The sequence below is a fragment of the Thermobia domestica genome, chromosome 8 (assembly GCF_964235325.1).
Source record: "Thermobia domestica chromosome 8, izTheDome1.hap1.1, whole genome shotgun sequence".
In the NCBI taxonomy this organism is placed as follows: domain Eukaryota; kingdom Metazoa; phylum Arthropoda; class Insecta; order Zygentoma; family Lepismatidae; genus Thermobia; species Thermobia domestica.
Window position 1 is genome coordinate 26499283 of NC_137461.1, and position 19165 is coordinate 26518447.

The following is a 19165-nucleotide window of genomic DNA, read 5'->3' on the forward strand; positions in this document are numbered from 1 at the left end:
CCAGTGTCAAATCGATGGCTTTTGGGATCGCTATGCTGTTGATGATAGATCCCATGATATTTGAGCCCAAATTCAGGCACGAAAGGGTAAGGCATCTGGTCAAGAAACTGATCGGGACAACGAATAAGGCGTTGTATTTCGGTATTTACCTATTTACCTGATAATGATAGGACTAAAGCCAAAGGCATTGCTTTTCCTTGTTTATTTATTGTACTCATGTAATTACTTGCAAATATGACATATTCAATAAACCTTATCCTCCCAATGCTAACAAAGCGTATTTCAATTACTAGTATATATAAAGGCAATCAAGGAAGTTCTGCCGCTTTCTCACCCACCACATTCCAACATCGATATGTCTCTTAAGACATAAATGGAAGATCAAAAATTGTTCTCATCAGCATCGACAACCTTCTTCCAACGTTCGGAAGGCTAAACCTAAGGTGATTGTTCAAGGAATGCAACAGATGATAATCTGACGGTGCAATGTTCGGGGAGTATGGCGGACGCAATAGTATTTCCCATCAAATTCGTAGAATGGTGTCCCGGGTCAATCTAGCAAAGTAGGCTTAACTTTGTTCTGTAACAGGAGGAAACCTTTGAGATTCAGAAGTGCTGGCTCCAGAATTTTGAGTTTTTCTTGAACACTGTTCAACTGCTGACAGTACATAGTTGGATTGATGCTCTGACACGCTGATAGCAGTTCCCAATGCACGATGCCGCGAGCAGTCTACCAAACGCACAGGAGGGCCTTATTCTGGTGCAGTGTTAGTTTTGGCTTCCTTTGAAACCCTTCATGGGATGACCAATGATGGCGAAGTGTAGTTTCGTACAGGTATCACTTCTCATCACATATCAACAACCTGTCCAGAAATAGCTCCTTCCTCAGACGAGACAGCAAAGAAACACAGGTGTCTGCTCGCGTTGCCTTCTGGCTCGGAGTCAAATTACGTGTGACCCATTGACCCAAGTTGATGGAGGTGCTGCCGAATGGTTCCTCCACTCACATTGACTTGTATTCCCAGCTTTCCCTGTTCACCTCAATTGCTGCTTGAAGATCATTTTATACATTTGTTGGTGTTCTGGCACGTGGTGCGTCTTCGAATGTTTCATCACCATCCTTAAACTTGTTAAACGACCACTGCACTGTATGGGTGGGTAGTCATGACATCCTCACCAAAGGCTTGGCATATCTTCCTTCCCACTGCAGCGGCGTTTGACGCAGTATGAACTCGTACAGCATATACGCCCTTACGACGCCGTTTGGAGGTCCCATGTTCACTCTGTCCTTACGCAAGTTCACCGTGTAACTTAAGTGCCACAACCAGGTAGTATGTTGGGTATACCCATACCAACAACTGACCTTCGCCTTATCTCCATTCGCATTCAACTCACGGTGTGAGAGCCAATTGAACACAGACCCTCACGAAAAGCGACAGAACTTTTTTGTTACCTTTACAAAAATAATTATTTAAACATGGAATAATAAAGTACTTAGCTATAAAATTAAATAATCTTTATTATTTTTAATTACAAAAACATCATACAATAAAATGATAATGATAACATTCGCAAAGGATAATACACTAACTCAGTGACAAAGCTGTGCTGGTCTACTATTAAGTCATTGGCCTAAAGACCCTCTAATAGTTTAGAATATTTTAATTCAGGATTATTAGGTAATACAATGATAGCATTTGGTGCATACTAAGGTTTCTCAAACTCTACTTTGTGTTTATTATAACTGTTGTCATATCAGTTCCATCAGAAACATAATATTGGTGTATAAGTGAAAAAGATAAAATAGTAAAAATGAAAGAAATTCTTACGAATATTCCAATTCAAATACATATAATCCTAATTCCTTATCGTTATGGTCTCCACGTACTGTATTTTATTCTTTTGCCAAGTATATAGAAGTAAATGTGACGATATTCTGTGTGCTAAATACCATGCATATTCACTAAATATTGAGATATCCACCAATACGTGCAACTAATTATTTTTTTTTTCAAATCATACTTCTGGTATTAATATAAAGCACTTTCCTCTGACATTCTTATTAGTAGTGCAGATTGTTCAAATCGACATAGAACTTCATTATCAGTGCAACTTGAAAATTCATTCTTCCGTCAGTCTATTTATAAACTATATGTTTTGCCAATCAGTAATTTGGTACGAGTTTCAAGGAAGTTCTTTCGATACACACCTATCTTGTTAGTTGCTAGTGTTTTAACTTTATGCCAAAATTTTAGATATTGTATCAGTCGTTTCTGTTTGATTTCAGTCCTATTTATTGTTTATTTCAATGAAATTACTGTTAGAAATAAGGCTATAAGGCTGCGGATACATAATGTTACGGAATAATGACACGTGTCTATATAATGCGTGATCAAAAAGTGAGATGAATGTAGTTACACAGCTTCACCTATCGACGTTTTACCTATTTTAACTAGTCAGCCCAATACCCTGAATCTTTGTAACACTCAGTGCGAAGTTTGAACGAGTTTCGACATGTGAGTTGACTTCAAGAAACACAATGAAAACGTCTTAAGAGTGTCTGTCCCGCGTCAACGTTGTTTTGTTTTAGAATGGAAAAAACTGGCAAAGAAGCTCACAAAATGTTAAAAATCAGTGTATGGCAATGAAGCGGTGACATGGAAGACTGCTTACAAATGGTATGAGCAAATCAAAAGTGGTAATTAGTCGGTTGAAGACAAGTAACAATCCGGACGTCCTTAGACGTCTCAACAGAAGAAAACGTGCAGAAAATGGCACAAAGGTCAATTCAAACAATTCATTCATTTCATTCAAACAGGTGAATCACTATTCGAGAGCTTTCGGAAGATCTAAACATTTCGCACGGATCCGTGCAAAACACTTTAACGGCCAACTTGAAAACAACAAGAGTTAATGCGAAATTTTTTTTCCACGACTTTTGACTGACAAACAGTAGGCACAAATGATTCATTCAAACAGGTGAATGATTATTTGAGAGCTTTCCGAAGAACTAAACATCTCGTGCAAATCCGTGAAAAGCACTTTAACCTCCGACTTGCAAATGACAAGAGTTAGCGTGAAATTCGTTCCACGATTTTTCACTAAAGAACAGGAGTTAGTAAGTTTTTCGCCGAAAAAAAGAAGATGCTAGGCACAATGACAGCAGTGGCGCTTCAAGCATTAAATCCATTAGAAAGAACGATGAAAGACCTTTGAATCTATTAAGAGAATGTTAGTGATACAAATGATCATGGCACAGGTGGAATGTCCCGAAGACATACAAGGAACTGTCTAGTTCCAAATCCTCTCAAACGAAAAGTGAGCCATTGGTAAGCAACAAGGAAAACTTAGAGGATGTGAACCGTCTCTGGAAATTTGAAAATGAAATGAAATCTTTGAGTTTTACGTCCCACGCTTATGCCGGTTAGGCTAAAGGAGACGGTGATAATGAGTAATGAATGAAATGGTGGAATGGTGAAGGAAGTGGGAGAAAACGGGAGAACCCCAAGAAAACCCACGCACACGCAATTTGTCCACCACAAAGTTCACTTGGCGGGGGCTGGGGTCGAAGCTGGGACCCCAAGCACCAGAGGTGAACGCTCTACCACTGGGCCACCGCGGACCACTCTCTGAAAAGTTGTGCCAAGAGTCTACAAAGGACGAAATGCGCCGAGAATTTTGATAAAAATTAGAGTAACCAAGAAGACAACTACATCCTCCTGAAAAATTACAATTCTTACATTTAAACATGATACGGGTTTAGACAGAAGAGTTTGTATTACAGATGTATGTTATCTCGATGACGACGGGAAAAAAGAATTCTTAATTGTGCGGATAACATCCCTTGTGTATACACCAAGTACTAAAGAGGCATCATATACATAATTCTTTTATTGTTGTTAACCTTCGATATATCTACTGAAAACTACTTCTTTCCGTATCCACCAGCTCCATAACCAGGACCTCCTGCATAGTTACCGTTATAAACGGGCCCACCTCCATAACCAGGCCCACCTGCTCCATAACCGCCTCCGTAACCACCTCCGTAACTGCCTCCACCTTGGCGATAACCTTGGCTTCCGGAAGAGTGACCTCCTCGGGAATGACCGCCTTCTTCATGGATAACTGTTCTCCTATAACCACCCTGGTTATGGCCTCCCTGGCTGTAACCATGACCACCGCCTTGTTGGTAGCCTCCGGTACCGTAATATTGAGGACTCCTCTTCACCTATGTAAACACAAAGTAAGAAAATACATAGAAAAAGAGTATTAATATACTGGGACAAGATAAAACAGTTTTACTTGCATATCATTTGAACTAAAGGATACAATAAATATTATAAAATTTGATGCGTTGTAATCCAATATGTAAATCAAATCGAATGTGTAATGTATTTATTCTAAGTTGTTATGGCTGCTACGAAAATATTTTATGCAAGTTACTTAGTGACTATCTAAACAAAAAATCCTCTCTTTATGATCTTGAAGCTTTGCTGGCGTCTACTATTAATCCAATGTTCTTGGGATTGCTGCCAGAGTGAGTGTTGCTGTGCTGAGCTTTCGCTACCATAAGATGTTGCCGCTGTATGGTAACGAGAGCTCAGCACAGCAACACTCATTCTGGCAGCGATCCCGAGAACATTGGATTAATCCTCTCTTTTCTTCTCTCGATCTCGATTGAAGTACAAGACCAAGTACTTATCCACACTTTCGCCATAATTCTCTTTAGTTGATGTGAACTTCACTTCACACCCGCATATTATAATGTTGTGAGTTTAATCTTAAATGCTGCAGTTCTCTTTCTTGTGTTGCAAAGAGAACAGAAACACTCCGCTTCCAGTCTGTACCAAGGAAGAAGAAAGGACACTGTTTCAATTTATTTTGTCTGATGGTGTATCAGAAGCTAAAATTCGTCGTGGATTTTTAACAAAATATTGGGACAGTGCTGTACTCCATAAATACTAGTGGATAGAGAAATTTAATAAGTCTCGAACAAGAATGATGCACAAAGAGACAGGAAATTCGCTTTAACACGTACTTGACAATGAAAGACAATTTAGACAATAGTCACGGAGAGTGAAAAATGGAATAATCATTATGAGTCTGAATACAAAAACCAAAGTATAGAATATACACCAGGACTACTAATGAAAAAAATATTCAAGACTCAAACTCTTGTGAGAAATGTCTTGCTAATCGTGTTGGGTGACTGAAAATGGCCTACACTAGAAACCTATTTGTAAACCTGAGTAAGGTCAACTGCTAGGTACAGTGATTTGCTTGTCAAGAATGTGAAGCCAGCAATTTGCACCAAACTACAAGTTCCACTTAACCTAATGGGATATGAAAGCAATGTTTCTCTTTATTAGGGTCAAGTAGGAGGTTCGCCAAATGCAAATACTGGTGTTCTTTTTAGTATTGCTAACCTTTTGTGCGAATATTTATGATGTGTTTAAACTCATATAAAAAAAAAGATGACTATATCATTCACAATAGCACTAATTATTATTTTAAAGATCTTGTAAGTTTGAGTATATTCGTGAACTCACTAATACATCTCTCTAGTATAATTTAAAAATTTGATTCAGTACTACTCGTCCATTTAGTAATCATTTTATATTAAAAATGACAATTTTATATTAAAATCCATTTGTATTACAAAGTTTTCCTAAACTCCGTAAGCATTTCTCTGAAAGAAAACAGTAAATTTAATAATCAAAATAGTGCGCAATCCTACACTCACCTTAGTTGATTTCAACATAACATTAATCCACGCCGAAATACAGACCCCATTGTTTCGTTGTCGGACGAAGCGTAAATCATCGCATAGCATATGAATTGTGAAAGGTCAGTTGCGTTCATGATATAATTCCACGATTCAGGTATATAACTCACTTCCTTTGTGAGAACTTTGACCTTTATGAATGTCCAACTGAAAAATTTTAAAGATGTAATTTTTCGGAAAACGGGAAGGTCATACTAGTAGTGATATTGTGCTTACCATTTTATGTGTAAAGGTAGTGTTCAGGTATTCTTAGACAGTAACTGCAAAAGGTGAAGCTCGTCTTGTTAAGAGGCAATGCTTTCCAATGTTCCTGTTTATGGAGTACTTCTATACAGTATGCGTAAAGAACTGTAAGTTCGTCCATACTGCTTATATGGTTACTTTTTTTCAGAAATTGACAATTATATGCTTTTGTTGAATAGTTTCCGGAATTTATAGGCAAATTAGCTTTGACGCTGTCTTATTATAATACATGTAACCGAGCAATAAATAATGGTAATACGATGCTTGACAATTAAACGCACATTAGACGCATATTCCACCTTGCCTTGTTGATCTGGCATGTTAAATATCTCCTTTCAACCAAGGGAATAATAGTGTTTGTTTTCATTGCCTATCATCTTGAATATTAAAACCAGATCAAGCGAAGAATTCTGTCCTTTCTACAGTAGATTCAGGGTTATCCAAGTCCCGGTTAACTGCGGCTCAGCGGGGTAGTCTAAAAGATTTGTTAATTCAAAATTTACAGCGTTCATTGGAAATCTCAACATCAAAGAGGCCAAGGAATATCCCGCAAAACAATCACTGATTTTCTCAAAGGAACCTTTTTATAGTATTGTATTGTAAAGGAATCAGTGTGTTTGTGTCGGGGCTCACATCGAAGACTGTTATTATTGATTTATTGATTTTATGCGTATGTCTTTTATCATCGAACAATGATGTGGGCTACCTGTTTTTGTGTATTTTATTTGTGTTTTGTGAAGTTTCGGTGTGTTTCTGAAAAGGACAGAGACCTTCTATTATACGATTATAATTACAAATGAGAAATAAGTGTGTTACGAACTTGCGCTCTAAAAAGCCAGTAACCTGCTGATTGATGTTTTGCTGTATCAGCATTTTGTGGACGTAATGTGTTTTATGAAATTGTGTTCACTGTTTTCTAATAAAGTTACGAGAGACATCATTTTGACTCCTCCCAACACTTAAACCACATCTTTCGTGATGTCTGGGACTCGCTTCTGAGGTTATCTAGATTAGTCGCCGAGCCCGGGGGCTTTCCTTAAATAGGCCATGTTACTTCCGCATTTGGGATTTGGAGTTGTGATAGAGAATTGGAGTTGCTTTGGAGTCCTACTTCGAACCGGCAGATGGCCGTTGCATCTTGCCAGTAGACCAGAACCTGACCAGAGAGAAAGAGAGACGCCCAAGATCAGGACACCAAGGAGAATCTGACGCACAACCTGACGCCATAATGAAGGTATTCCTTTCTTTACCCAATATTCCTATCCCAAACCTTGTATCTCTTCTTTTTATAGATATTCCTCGTAAATTTCTCTTGTATCCCCAATGATCTTATACTTCAAAGGACAGCCGTCCGAGCCCAGTACCTGTCTTACGAGCTGAATTCCCCACTTTTACTCTTCTGACAGCTTGTGTGTAGGTGGAGTTTCTCTTCATTTTTCCTCCCCCACACACCGTTAACATTTAATATACTGTAATACACAATTTATGTATAAAATATTTTGTCGTTTACATTACGCAATTCTGTACTTAATAACAATTGATCTACATATTATCCGAGTTGTTGGGCATCCGAGGTTAATTCGGTCCCAATTACCTCGGATAGTCGCGAGTCTATTGCATTTCGAAGTATACTATTTCGATTTGTTTAAGACTGGGAAATATGATGTTTTCGTCTCTCCTAGTCTAGTTTCAAGTGTAATTTCAGTCCTAGTCGACCTTCTAGTACAAATTCCTTCCCGTCTTAAAATATCTATTATAACCTGGAACCTGTAGTTTTACGTTCAACTTAGTTAAACATATACTTTCTAAAAAATAAAATTAAAAGGCATATGTTTCAGTAGCATGGATGTACGAATTATGAATCAAGGCGTGTTGAAATATTTCAAAAGTACTTATTATTAGTGTAGGTATAAAGTGAATTAATATCAACGTAAGGGGAAAATTGACTTTTTCCATGTATATTTTGACAATTATTGTCGTATTTCTCAGAATACGAGATAATCACTTCCCTGAGTGATAGTCTTAAAATAGAGCTGCACTTTCAAAATGGAAACGGAAATTGCAATATAAATCTACTTACCAGATTCCTTTTACCATATAATTCGTTACTGTTGGCTTTTAGCAAATTAATTATCATTTGAAATTCAGGATGTTTTCCGTTTGACTTGTAACACTTTGTTATTTGTTTTTTGAAGTTTAGCGTCAATTTTCAGCACTCAGATTATACAGAGTTTGACTTAAAGCTGTTAATACTAAACCTCAAATGTAAAATAAAAGGAACTTGAGTAATATATAGAGTATGCCTTTCAAGATTATTACTAAAGATGAAGAAAGATTATCAGAATGCTTGTTGGATCAAGAGATCCAGTATATTTCAATCAAAAACATTTGTAGACCTTATATCTGTAGGACTACATATAGTGTAGCAAAGCCAAAACTATAATTAACTTAGTATATTGTGCTTATTCCGTAGGACATATGAAAACTCTATTTAAAGTTCTTTAAAAAATTTTGTGGTCTCTGATCCAAAAACTAATTATTGGCCAAGATTGTAATCTTTTGATGAATTTTTTGATCATTCGTAAAATCCTTGCCCAAGATCAAGATGGATCTTTTGATCCATTTTTGATCTATCCTAAAATTCTTGTTTTTCTTGTGTTATTGCCATATTTACGTAAACACATGAGTAATTTACATTGATAATTACTGTGCTAATTTACATAATTTTTATTTAAGTGGTAACATCCTTGTGACATATATTAACAAATTTTGCTTTTATGAACTGATTAGCAATTCCCTGTAACTAAAACTACATACAGTAATTATCTTTATCTCCACGAATGATTTTCTTCCTTTGATTTTGTTTCTAGATGTCGCAATGTGAGGTATTCTGAGTTTTCATGCGCCATCTTTGATTTTGTTAGTCATTTGTTTGTCAAGGGAATTATTTCTTCTCTATTCTTTAAAGCAAATTGAAATTTTAATGGTTTTATTTTGCTGATTTCTTCTTCAGATCTCTTTCTATGCCCACAATTCACGTAAATTCGGTTTTGTTATCCATAATATCAATATTCAATAGTCAAAATTAATTTAAAACAATAACATATCAAACTCAGTATCAGATTCAACTTATGATACTAAGAGATCATAAATATACACTATCCAACTTTAAGCATTGTTTAATTTACAATCAGTTAATAATATAAAAAATAAGAATAAAAGAACAATACATTTAATACGAACAAGTTTACATAACTATAACATTTATCGAAGTGAATACTCATTGTTTAAAGAAGAAATACACCATCCTCCATTACTGTTTGATTCACCTATTTCTTTGAAAATATCACGATATACGTGTAGCGCTTTTACTTTGTTTAATTATTTTAAAGGTGATTTTTATAGTTTGTACAAGAAATTGCAGGATGCACAAGGGTTGTTTTCATGTTATGTGTATCAAAATTTAAATTATGTTCTGTGTTATTTTTACACAATATTGAATAAACCAATTAAAAGTAATGTCCATAACGTATCAGTAAATTATATAATAAATGATTGTATTCAAGTTGGTTTACTACAGAAGTAATATCTATCATTAAAAGAGAAACAATAGAATAGAAAAAGAAGGGAGTCTAAAATTTGTCTTTTTGCCCTTTTCTTTAGACATAACAAAATGCATTGAATAGCAAGTTAAAGTAAATTCAGGATTCTATTATTATTTATTATTATTATCCAATTTCACTTATCATAGTCAATCCTTCATACTTACCAGAAAAGTCTTGATTGTTAAGAAAGGAACTTCCTAACGATATATTACAGCCCTTCGAAGGGTTCGTTGCATAGATGACTTTTCAGTTGAGTGATATGTGGTCAGCATAGATGTTTGCGTCTCCCCTGTTTGATGTTTGATAACAAGCCAATCAAATAGTTTCCTATCGTTGTTAAAATCGAAATGCTTTTTCTCCACTAAACCCTGAACAAGTAATTAAGTTTCTTGGAGATCAACACTTCAGTTGTTTGGTACAAAAGAATCATTATATTCAATTATCCGAAATTATTTAAATTTTGGACAGAACATATTTACTAACCACATTCGTGAAGTGTAGGCTCTCTCATGTTTCAACTTAATCTTTCTATTCGCTTTTGCTAATATGTTTTATATTGCTCATAAAAAACTAAAATCTTTAAAACAAAATTGGCAACAGAAAGAATAAATTGAAATAGAGGGGAAAAATGCAGTTTTTAAGAATGATTAACATTATGTGATAGTAAATGAGCACTGTTATGTGTGGCTTTTCCTTTAGGCATATGAAGATGATTTACTTTCATTCTACATATTCTGGTATGAGTACCTGACTTGAATTATAGGCTTAACAAACCTGTTTCCAAACCAATCAGAGCGTGAAGGTCTGTATAAGGTCACCCACCATCAATAACTATTTCCGTTCACTTTTCTGCAGACTGAGGAATATCTCCTGAGAGTATAACATTGCGCTTTTCTGGTCTTTTCTTTAAGTTTGTACAAATCATTACTCTTAAATTTATAGTTACTAGCGTATACTTGTTCTTATTTAACATTGTTATTGATTGTATTTCACTTGCGTGCTCCGTTCAATTATCGTGTTTTTAATGTTTCCAGGATTGTATTTGTGTTTTCCTTATTTATATTATTTTGTCAACTAATACTGTATTTCGTAGTAACGTTAGAAGTTCTAAAAAAAAAGTAACGGTTGTAAATTCTTTCATGTCGTTTCTTTCTCCGATTGATGAAAAACCCAAGTTCCAACCTAAGCTCTGGAATCTATAGTAGAATACCAGATTGAAATAAAAATTAATGCATGGGATGCACAACTATTGTTTATTACAACTAATAGTAATTACATATATATTTTTAATATAATAATTGTAATAAATGATGAGATAGATAATCGTTACTGCTCAAGGTGGAAGTTTATAGTATTATTTTCCATATCCGTATCCACCACCACCATAACCTGCATTATGTCCGCCTTGGCGATAACTTCCACCACGGTTAGAGTGGCCAGAGTTGTGATGGCTGCCTTCTTCGTGGATAACTGTCTTTCGATATCCTCCTTCACTTTGGTGACCATTGCTGTGTCCATAATTTGAACCTCCACCATAACTACTGTGTCCACCTCCATATTGAGGGCTTCTCCTAGCCTAAATAGATGAAGTAAACCCATTCTTAATCACAAATTACACCTGCTTAAACCATACATATTATTATGTATGCGCTTTCCAAAATTGTCATGTTTTCGTTTTATATTTGAATATTTATGTCTCATATACTGATATCGTCTATGCAAATTGCAACAATCTGAAAAACGATCGCTACAAATCTGATTTGTTTGGTCCACAATGTCATTACTGATTGTTTTATTTTATTGTAAACACTTGTTTATTTAATTTTAAGCTTGCTGTTACTAATTTTAAAAAGTTGTTATCAATTTTCAACTCAAATTTTATTAAAACGAGTCGATGAATTATAGTTTTCTGGAATACTAAATGAATCACTGGGTGGAAAGTGCTTTAAATTTTGTATGTATGCATTTCTTTTTATCCTTTTGTTATTATTGATCGATTGATGAATATACAAAATGTCTACGTAAACAGTGAAGGTTGATAAATGTAAAGAAAACGAATTAATTTGAAGTTTAATTCAATTTTAAGTGTTATTTAATCGAACTGCCATTATATATTGAAAATCATATTCTTTTCTGCAGTAAATAAATATAAACGGTAAGATGAGCTTGTGGAATATCGTTGAGGTGTACCATAAAATGAATTTCTAAGAGCCTAGCCCTGACTACTTTCGTACCATGAATGATTCCCAATGTTAGAAAAGGAAATTTTTAAATTTATTAGTTTACGTTTGTATGAAATAACTATTTTATTAAATAATATGAAGTTTCCTGAATCTAGAACGCTAATACTAAGCTTATGTTCAAACTACGAGATGGATGTTTTCAGATACGTATTCTTAGCTATTGTTATACAAAGCAGTCATGTACCAATACGCCGCTGTCTTAAAGTAATTAATGAGTTAATTGAAGTATATACATCGAATTCTTGATAGTAAATGAAGTAATGTAGGTACTTGCTGTAGAAAGTAAAATGGTGCTAAGATAACTGATGTATCCTATAATCCGGATCGTTTGAAAGCAGACAGCCGTAATATAGCTCTTGTACCCTGGTATTTGAAATAAACGTTAATTTTTGGAACTGAGATTTGGAATCTGTATGACTATTGTAATGTTTGTTAAATGCTGTAAATCTGTTTCCCCGCATGATATCCGGACCGGCTTGACTGCTGATAATTGGAATAGAAGTCCGAAATACAATTTATAAAAGTTAAGGTTTTCTTAGGGCAATGAATAACTGTTACTATAGAAAGAGAATGGGTAGTACTATTGAGTGTTTTAGAAAATTTAATCCACAAACTTTATATTAGTTTAATGAAGCGTGGTCACCCAATTAGTAGAAAGATATCTGTTCCTTGCTCAGTTCAACTTTAAAATATCCTCTCGCTCACATTAATATATCTTAATAGTAGATTTTGAATGATATGAGAATATAGATATTATCTTTATGTAGAGAAAACTCCGAAATGCATTTCATATGAGTTTTGACTGTATACGGAGAGTTTTGGAGATGATCATTGGACCTATTTTTCAATCCCACCGACCAGATTAGAAACCCTAAGCAACTTGTGTTTGTTCATATAACTGCATTTACAAAGAAAATTACATCTTTAAGTTTTATGGTGGCTAGGCTAAAGAAGTCTGTGATGATCAGAAGTGATTGAAATGGTGTAATGAAGAAAGTGGATGGAAACGGGAGAACCCCGAGAAAACCTATGCGCACGGTGTTTGTCTACTATAAAGTTCACTTGACGCGAACTGGAATTGAACCAAGGACCCCATGCATCAGAGGTGAACGAACGCTCGACCACTAAGGCATCGCGACCCCCTACATTAACAAAGAATATAAACCGATGGTGTTACTGGCTCAAAGTCAAACGAAACAACACACCAAACTACCTAGCTAAATTGTCCCTAATCTACTGCATTTTCCCGTCTGAATATGAAAGAAACGTCCAAAATAACATTTAAGACTTTCTCCATAATACTATCTCAATCACTGCTAATCTTGTCGCAAGTTGTTATACACATTATCAGAAATCCAGAAAACATTGTTGTGGCCCCGTGTAACATACTTACTGACGCTCTCACCTTTGGTGTGATCAGTCTCGGATTCGATTCCAGGTGGAAATGCTCGACCGTCGGAAAAGTGTGAAAGCCTTTTCAGGTCAGTCACTCTGAGTGAGGATTTCTTCCCTTTTCCTCATTCACATCAGGCATATATCGGTCTGATACGTAATATAATGGTCCCAGGTTGCTTTCGTCTATTCTCATTCCGCTCTTACTCCACAATTACCCAGGTAGTGTGACCACAGAGAGACGCCACGCTTCATACGTGACAGGCTAAAATGGGCATCGGTGCTAAAGGCCAGAAATCTAATTCGTAATCTTAATCCTAAAAAATGTATAAAATATACTCACTCAATTAATTTGGGTAGTATTTAATTTTGTTTTCCTTTTGTTTATTGTTTAGGCACTGACGTCATTCATTTACAATCTTTGTACATATAAATACATTGTTCTTCATACATATATGTATTAGTTAATGTGATTTGTTTTGAAAGTTAATTAAGACCTATTTGACGACATAACTTATAGTCTTCTTCTCTATATGTTTCGTTCGGTCTAAGAACTGGTCAATTTATAATATGGAATGAAAGTTTGGCAAACGAAAAGAAAATATCATTTTCATCTTTTCATACTAATTTATTTCAAAATAACTTTCTAAGATTTCTGAAAGTTTTTGAATTAGTTCAGCAGCACGTGTACTATTTTCTTATCTTTTTTCTTTTTCTTTTCATTTTAACATAACAATTATAGCAAATTGTGATACTAAAGTGCAAATGTTGTAAAATGGAATATGGTGTGAATACGTAAACATTACGTAGTTATTAAGATTAAAAATTAACTAATTGAAAACTTTCCGGCAATATGCTTAAATAATGAACGTTTTGTTGGAGTTCCAGTGCGTAAGAAATTAAGAGACACTTATGGTGTTCGCATCAGATGTATTTTAGGAATACACAGTGATCACATTTAATACACGCGTTTCTTGTTTTCTAGAAAAGATAAATCTTCTTCACAACTGAACTTTCCCAATTATGTTATGGTGTTAAAGAGAACAACAAAACGAACTTATCCCCAACAGAAATCAAACTGATGACCAAGCGCATTAAAGTATCAGTTCTTGAATAATCAACCACTTGCCATTTTACGTTCCAAAATTATGCCTTTAGGCTACAGGAGACGAAAATCAATGAAACTGAAAGATGAACTCTAGGTATCCCAACTTACTGGATCAAAAGATCCAATATATCTCGGGCAAAAAAATTTTTGTAGGCCCCATATATGAAGAACTACATATAGTGTAGCTAATCCTTATCTATCACTTAACTTATTGGATCAAAAGATCCAATATATCTCAGGCAAAAAAAATTTCTAGGCCTCATATCTGAAGAACTACATATAGTGTAGCCAATCCTAAACTATAACTTAACTTATTGGATCAAAAGATCCAATATATCTCAGGCAAAAAAAAATTTCTAGGCCTCATATCTGAAGAACTACATATAGTGCAGCCAATCCTAAACTATCACTTAACTTATTGGATCAAAAGATCCAATATATCTCAGGCAAAAAATTTTTCTAGGCCTCATATCTGAAGAACTACATATAGTGTAGCCAAACCTAAACTATCACTTAACTCAGTATGATGTGCATATTCCATAGAAAGTTCGAAAACTCAATTTAGAAGCCGTTCAAAAATTTTGTGGCTCCTGATTCAAAAATTCATCAAAAGATCTAATATATTTCACTAATATAATATATCAATCAATAATTTTCTTGTAGGCCTTATATCTGGAGAACTACAGATAGTGTTAGCAAACCCAAACTATCACTTAAGTCAGTATGATGTGCTTATTCCGTACAAGATACAAAAACCTGATTTAGGAACCGTTCAAAACTTTAGTGGCTTGTGATCCAGAAAGTAATTATTGGCCAAGAAAGTAATCTTTAGATTTATTTCTTGATTCGTTCCTTTTTTTTCAGTTTAAAATCAATTATTGGCCAAGATCTCAATCTTTTGATCATTTTTACTTAACATTCTTGTTTGACGTAACAGATCATCCCAAAATGGGGGGCCCTTCTCGAACAAACTCAGTAATGTTTTTATTTTTTTTTTAAATAAAGTAGTTATTTTATAGTTTGTTAACCTACAAATATACATGTGGTCTCGTATATAAATTACAAAAGACTAATTTCGTTTTATCTACACGAAGAAATAGTACTTTTTGTTGACGTCGAGTTCACAAGAATGTATCAAGAACAGACATTTTTGCAACTAATAGTACAAAACTGTTCCCTGGTTGGGCAAACTTGTCAGATATATATATTTCCTTTAAATCGGTGACATGAAAGATAAAATTATATATGATATTCTACCAACATATTAATCTCATCTTAAATTTAATTTCCTAAGATCTTCAAATAAAGTGGTTCCAAGTAGTCCCAAGAGAGGCTCCTCAGACCTACTACATTATTTTCTTGGCTATTTACTAGTTGATTTGTTATATCACTAGTTACTGCAAATTATCTAAGCAACCGTAACTAACAAAAAGCAAAAAGTAAAACATGACTGACAACTTTTTTTGTTTAAACAAAACTACCTAGTAGTTTGAAGGAGCTTCCCTTGTAATTTCTAGGGTTAATAAAGAATTTGCGGAATGAGAATGTTAGACGAAACAGGAAAAAACCGAAAAGCTCAGGTTATGTCCTCTATCACACAATTACTTGTCCTAGGATAAGACTAGTGATCTCTTGTACTAGATATAAACTTTACCTCTGAGCTACTATGCTTCTTTTGTCGATTTTGTTATTGTTTGGTTAAGATGAATTACAAATAAATATACATAGAATATGTGATGCAATTCCTATTATTTATTTTATCTTTTAATTACAGACATATATTTACTAAACTTTAACACTTTCGCCATAACAATAGGTCGCCGAACAAATATAGCAGTTCAAGTTGGAACCTTTAATTATTTTCCATATCCACCACCACCATATCCGCCAGTTTGATATCCACCCCCACCATATCCATTATGTCCACCACCTTGCTGATAACTCCCACCACGGTTGGAGTGCCCAGAGTTTGAGTGACCGCTTTCTTCGTGCATAACTGTTCTTCGGTATCCTCCTTGATTATGGCCGCCACTCTGACCATATCCTGAGGAACCTGAACCATAGCCTGCTCCTCCACCATATTGAGGACTTCTTTTAGCCTAAATGGATGAGCGAAAGCAAATTCTAATGAACTAACAGTCCCTATTAAGAAATTCATTTATACATCATATGCCCTCCAAAATTAATGAATGTACGGTAGCTTCATTTTTTCGTAATTTCAAGAATGAAATTTAATAGTGTATCGTTTCTATTAAAAACGGTAACGCCCAAAGTTATGCCTTTCAACTGTCATTCAGTATTTCATCGGCATCAAAGATTGAGGAACAGTTGTAATATATCTAAATGGCGATACAGGAGAGTGTACTCATTTTTGAATAAATATTACACAGTTACTTTGAAACAATACCTTGTAGTTTTAACTGTAAAATGTGCATGTTATTTATTTTAACGCTTGTTGCAGTTAGCATGCTGTTATGGTGGGTGGGGTATCACGTGTTCACGCACGATGCTAATGTTAGAAACAAGAACTGCATGGTATTTCATTGGCACTTTAATAGTGTGGTATGGAACAGTTTAGTTAGTTATGAGTTATGAGTAAAATTACGTCTAAAGGGTTTCGTCAACAAGCAAATCTTCCAGTGCTTGGCACCGAACAATCCAATACAACCGCATAAACGACATATGCCTTTGCTCCTGTGACCGTGTATGTACGATATCTAAGCATAATCTTAATTTTTCCATTTTTTAAGAGGAGGTTATAGGGAATGTAATTCCAATATTTACATAAACGTGACAACCACTTTTATGACCGAAACTACGTATATTAACCTTTGAAAAAGGTGTGTGGTTTCGACAAGATAAGGTTACATCCCAAGACTACAAGATATAATTATTTTTGGTTATTTTATATGCATGTTCGAAGATGCACCTTGACCTGCTCAATCTCCTCATCAAAGTAGGCCTATGTACTAGTACTTTGAGTGGGGATATTGCGAGTGAGTTTATGTTAACAAATTCCATTGTTTATACCAACTGAAGATAGCTATTCGAAAAAGCTACACCAAATAACCCAGAAGTTATTAGAATTTGTGTCCAGCAGGTTACTCCAAGCTTCTCTAGACTATAGGGCTTTATCTCCAGACTATGTTATGAAAGATGGGCAGACCTTTCCAGATATGATTTTCACTATACGTAGAACAAATGGCGTTCTTTCTCTTATCAATTGATAGCAAAGCGGTGCTGTTTGATGTATAAACGTCTCTGTAATGTTCATTTAAAAATGTCAACTTTTCCCTGTGTCACCTATGCGATATAACGGAAATCTTTTATACCTAACGCAAATGGTATAAACTTTCCTTCTGTACAAAATGAAAAACGGGAATGTTTTTTTGTGTTCTTTCCTTCAGTTTGAGGTTTCTAAAGGTATGACTCGTATATAGCTGATCCAATAAATTGACGTGGTGCGAGCATTTCTCTTTCGAAATTATCCTTTAAAATATTAGTATTTTACACTTACAATTTAATTGTTATTTTATTCTATCTTTGTTAACTTCATTGTCTGATCTGTAGGTAATATACCTTTAATGCAGAAGAACCTGGTCCAAAGCCAATTTCAGATTTTGATGATCAACGTCATGTCCGTTTATTTTCTCGGAGTTCCACGTTTGCTTCTCTATTCTCGTTCTGTCAATTACTTCATGAGCTTTAGTATCGTTTAGGATAAAGGACACAATCGTGAGGAAGGAAACTACGAGATAATGTTGGAAAGCAAGCCTCCTATTTGTTTTCTTTGACGTAAAAAATATTCGAAGGTGAGTATCATTGCATTTAACTAATGAAACTTTACTGCTGACATGCAGTGCAAACTTTTAAGCACTAGGTCAAGAGCTATAGCAAGAAAGGTGGAAACACTACGTCTAAAAAAACATGAAGGACTGTGCAGTGATCGTATATCTCACAGCGAAAGGTGTGTCCCCAATTGCCGTACATTAGAGAAAGAGATTGACTATGGAAAGTTTGTAAATATCAATAGTACACTAAGTCGTTCGGCTGTTCCTTCTGATCGGGATAAATTTTGCCTTGGTTAACAAGCAAAGAAGTAAAAAAACATATGCACTGAACATAATGAACTACATCGCAATCGTGTTGATGAATTTATTCGAGAGAACTTATTATCACAAAGCCAGAGCTTGATATATATAACAGAACATATCACGGAACTTAGAGCAATCGATCATGCTTGCTCTGGGAAACCGGAAAGTTTGTAAATGGTGGTTGTCGCAAAAGCTAACTCCTGACACATGATAAACCAGAACTGAATTTTCAAACAGTTGCTTCAAGCGCCATGAATGTAAAGATGTTGAGTTATTAAATGACACTGTCAGAGGTGATGAAAATTGGATGCATCATTTCGGCCTTGAAAACAAGGGCACTTCCATATAGCACCTCCATAAAGTATCGCCTGCAAAAAATATTAGGCTATGGAATTGGGAGGTAAAATAATGCAAATAGTTTTCTGAGACATTCACTCTATAGTACATATTGCATTCCTGTTTAAGGGAGGTACGGCCAGTTCTGATCAGTAGTAACACTCACACAAAACTGAAAACATAGATTCAAGAGAATTTGTCCATACATGAAATCGATCATTCAATGAGATAATTCTTGCAATCACATAGTACAATGACAAACGAGAAGATTCAATGCCTTGGTTTTACTATCATATATCATGCTTAATACAGTCCAGATATGACTCCATCAGATTTTCATCTTATTACACAAGTTGAGA

The 19165-nt window shown here is 35.0% G+C and overlaps 1 protein-coding gene across 3 annotated transcripts in view; it reads right to left on the reverse strand.

The window, feature by feature from the left end:
* Positions 1 to 1567: 1567 nt before the first annotated feature.
* LOC145692802 (uncharacterized) overlaps positions 1568 to 19165 on the reverse strand; it is a 55482-nt gene continuing 37884 nt past the window's right edge. Inside the window, exon 4 of one of the 3 annotated variants that reach the window (XM_081768286.1) lies at positions 1568 to 4228. In XM_081768286.1, coding sequence (XP_081624412.1) covers positions 3926 to 4228 — 303 coding nt within the window. In that variant the 3' untranslated portion in view covers positions 1568 to 3925. Of the gene's footprint in view, positions 4229 to 10873; positions 11210 to 16129; positions 16476 to 19165 lie in introns of those variants that run through there. The other 2 variants (XM_081768288.1, XM_081768287.1) reach the window with 2 other exon arrangements.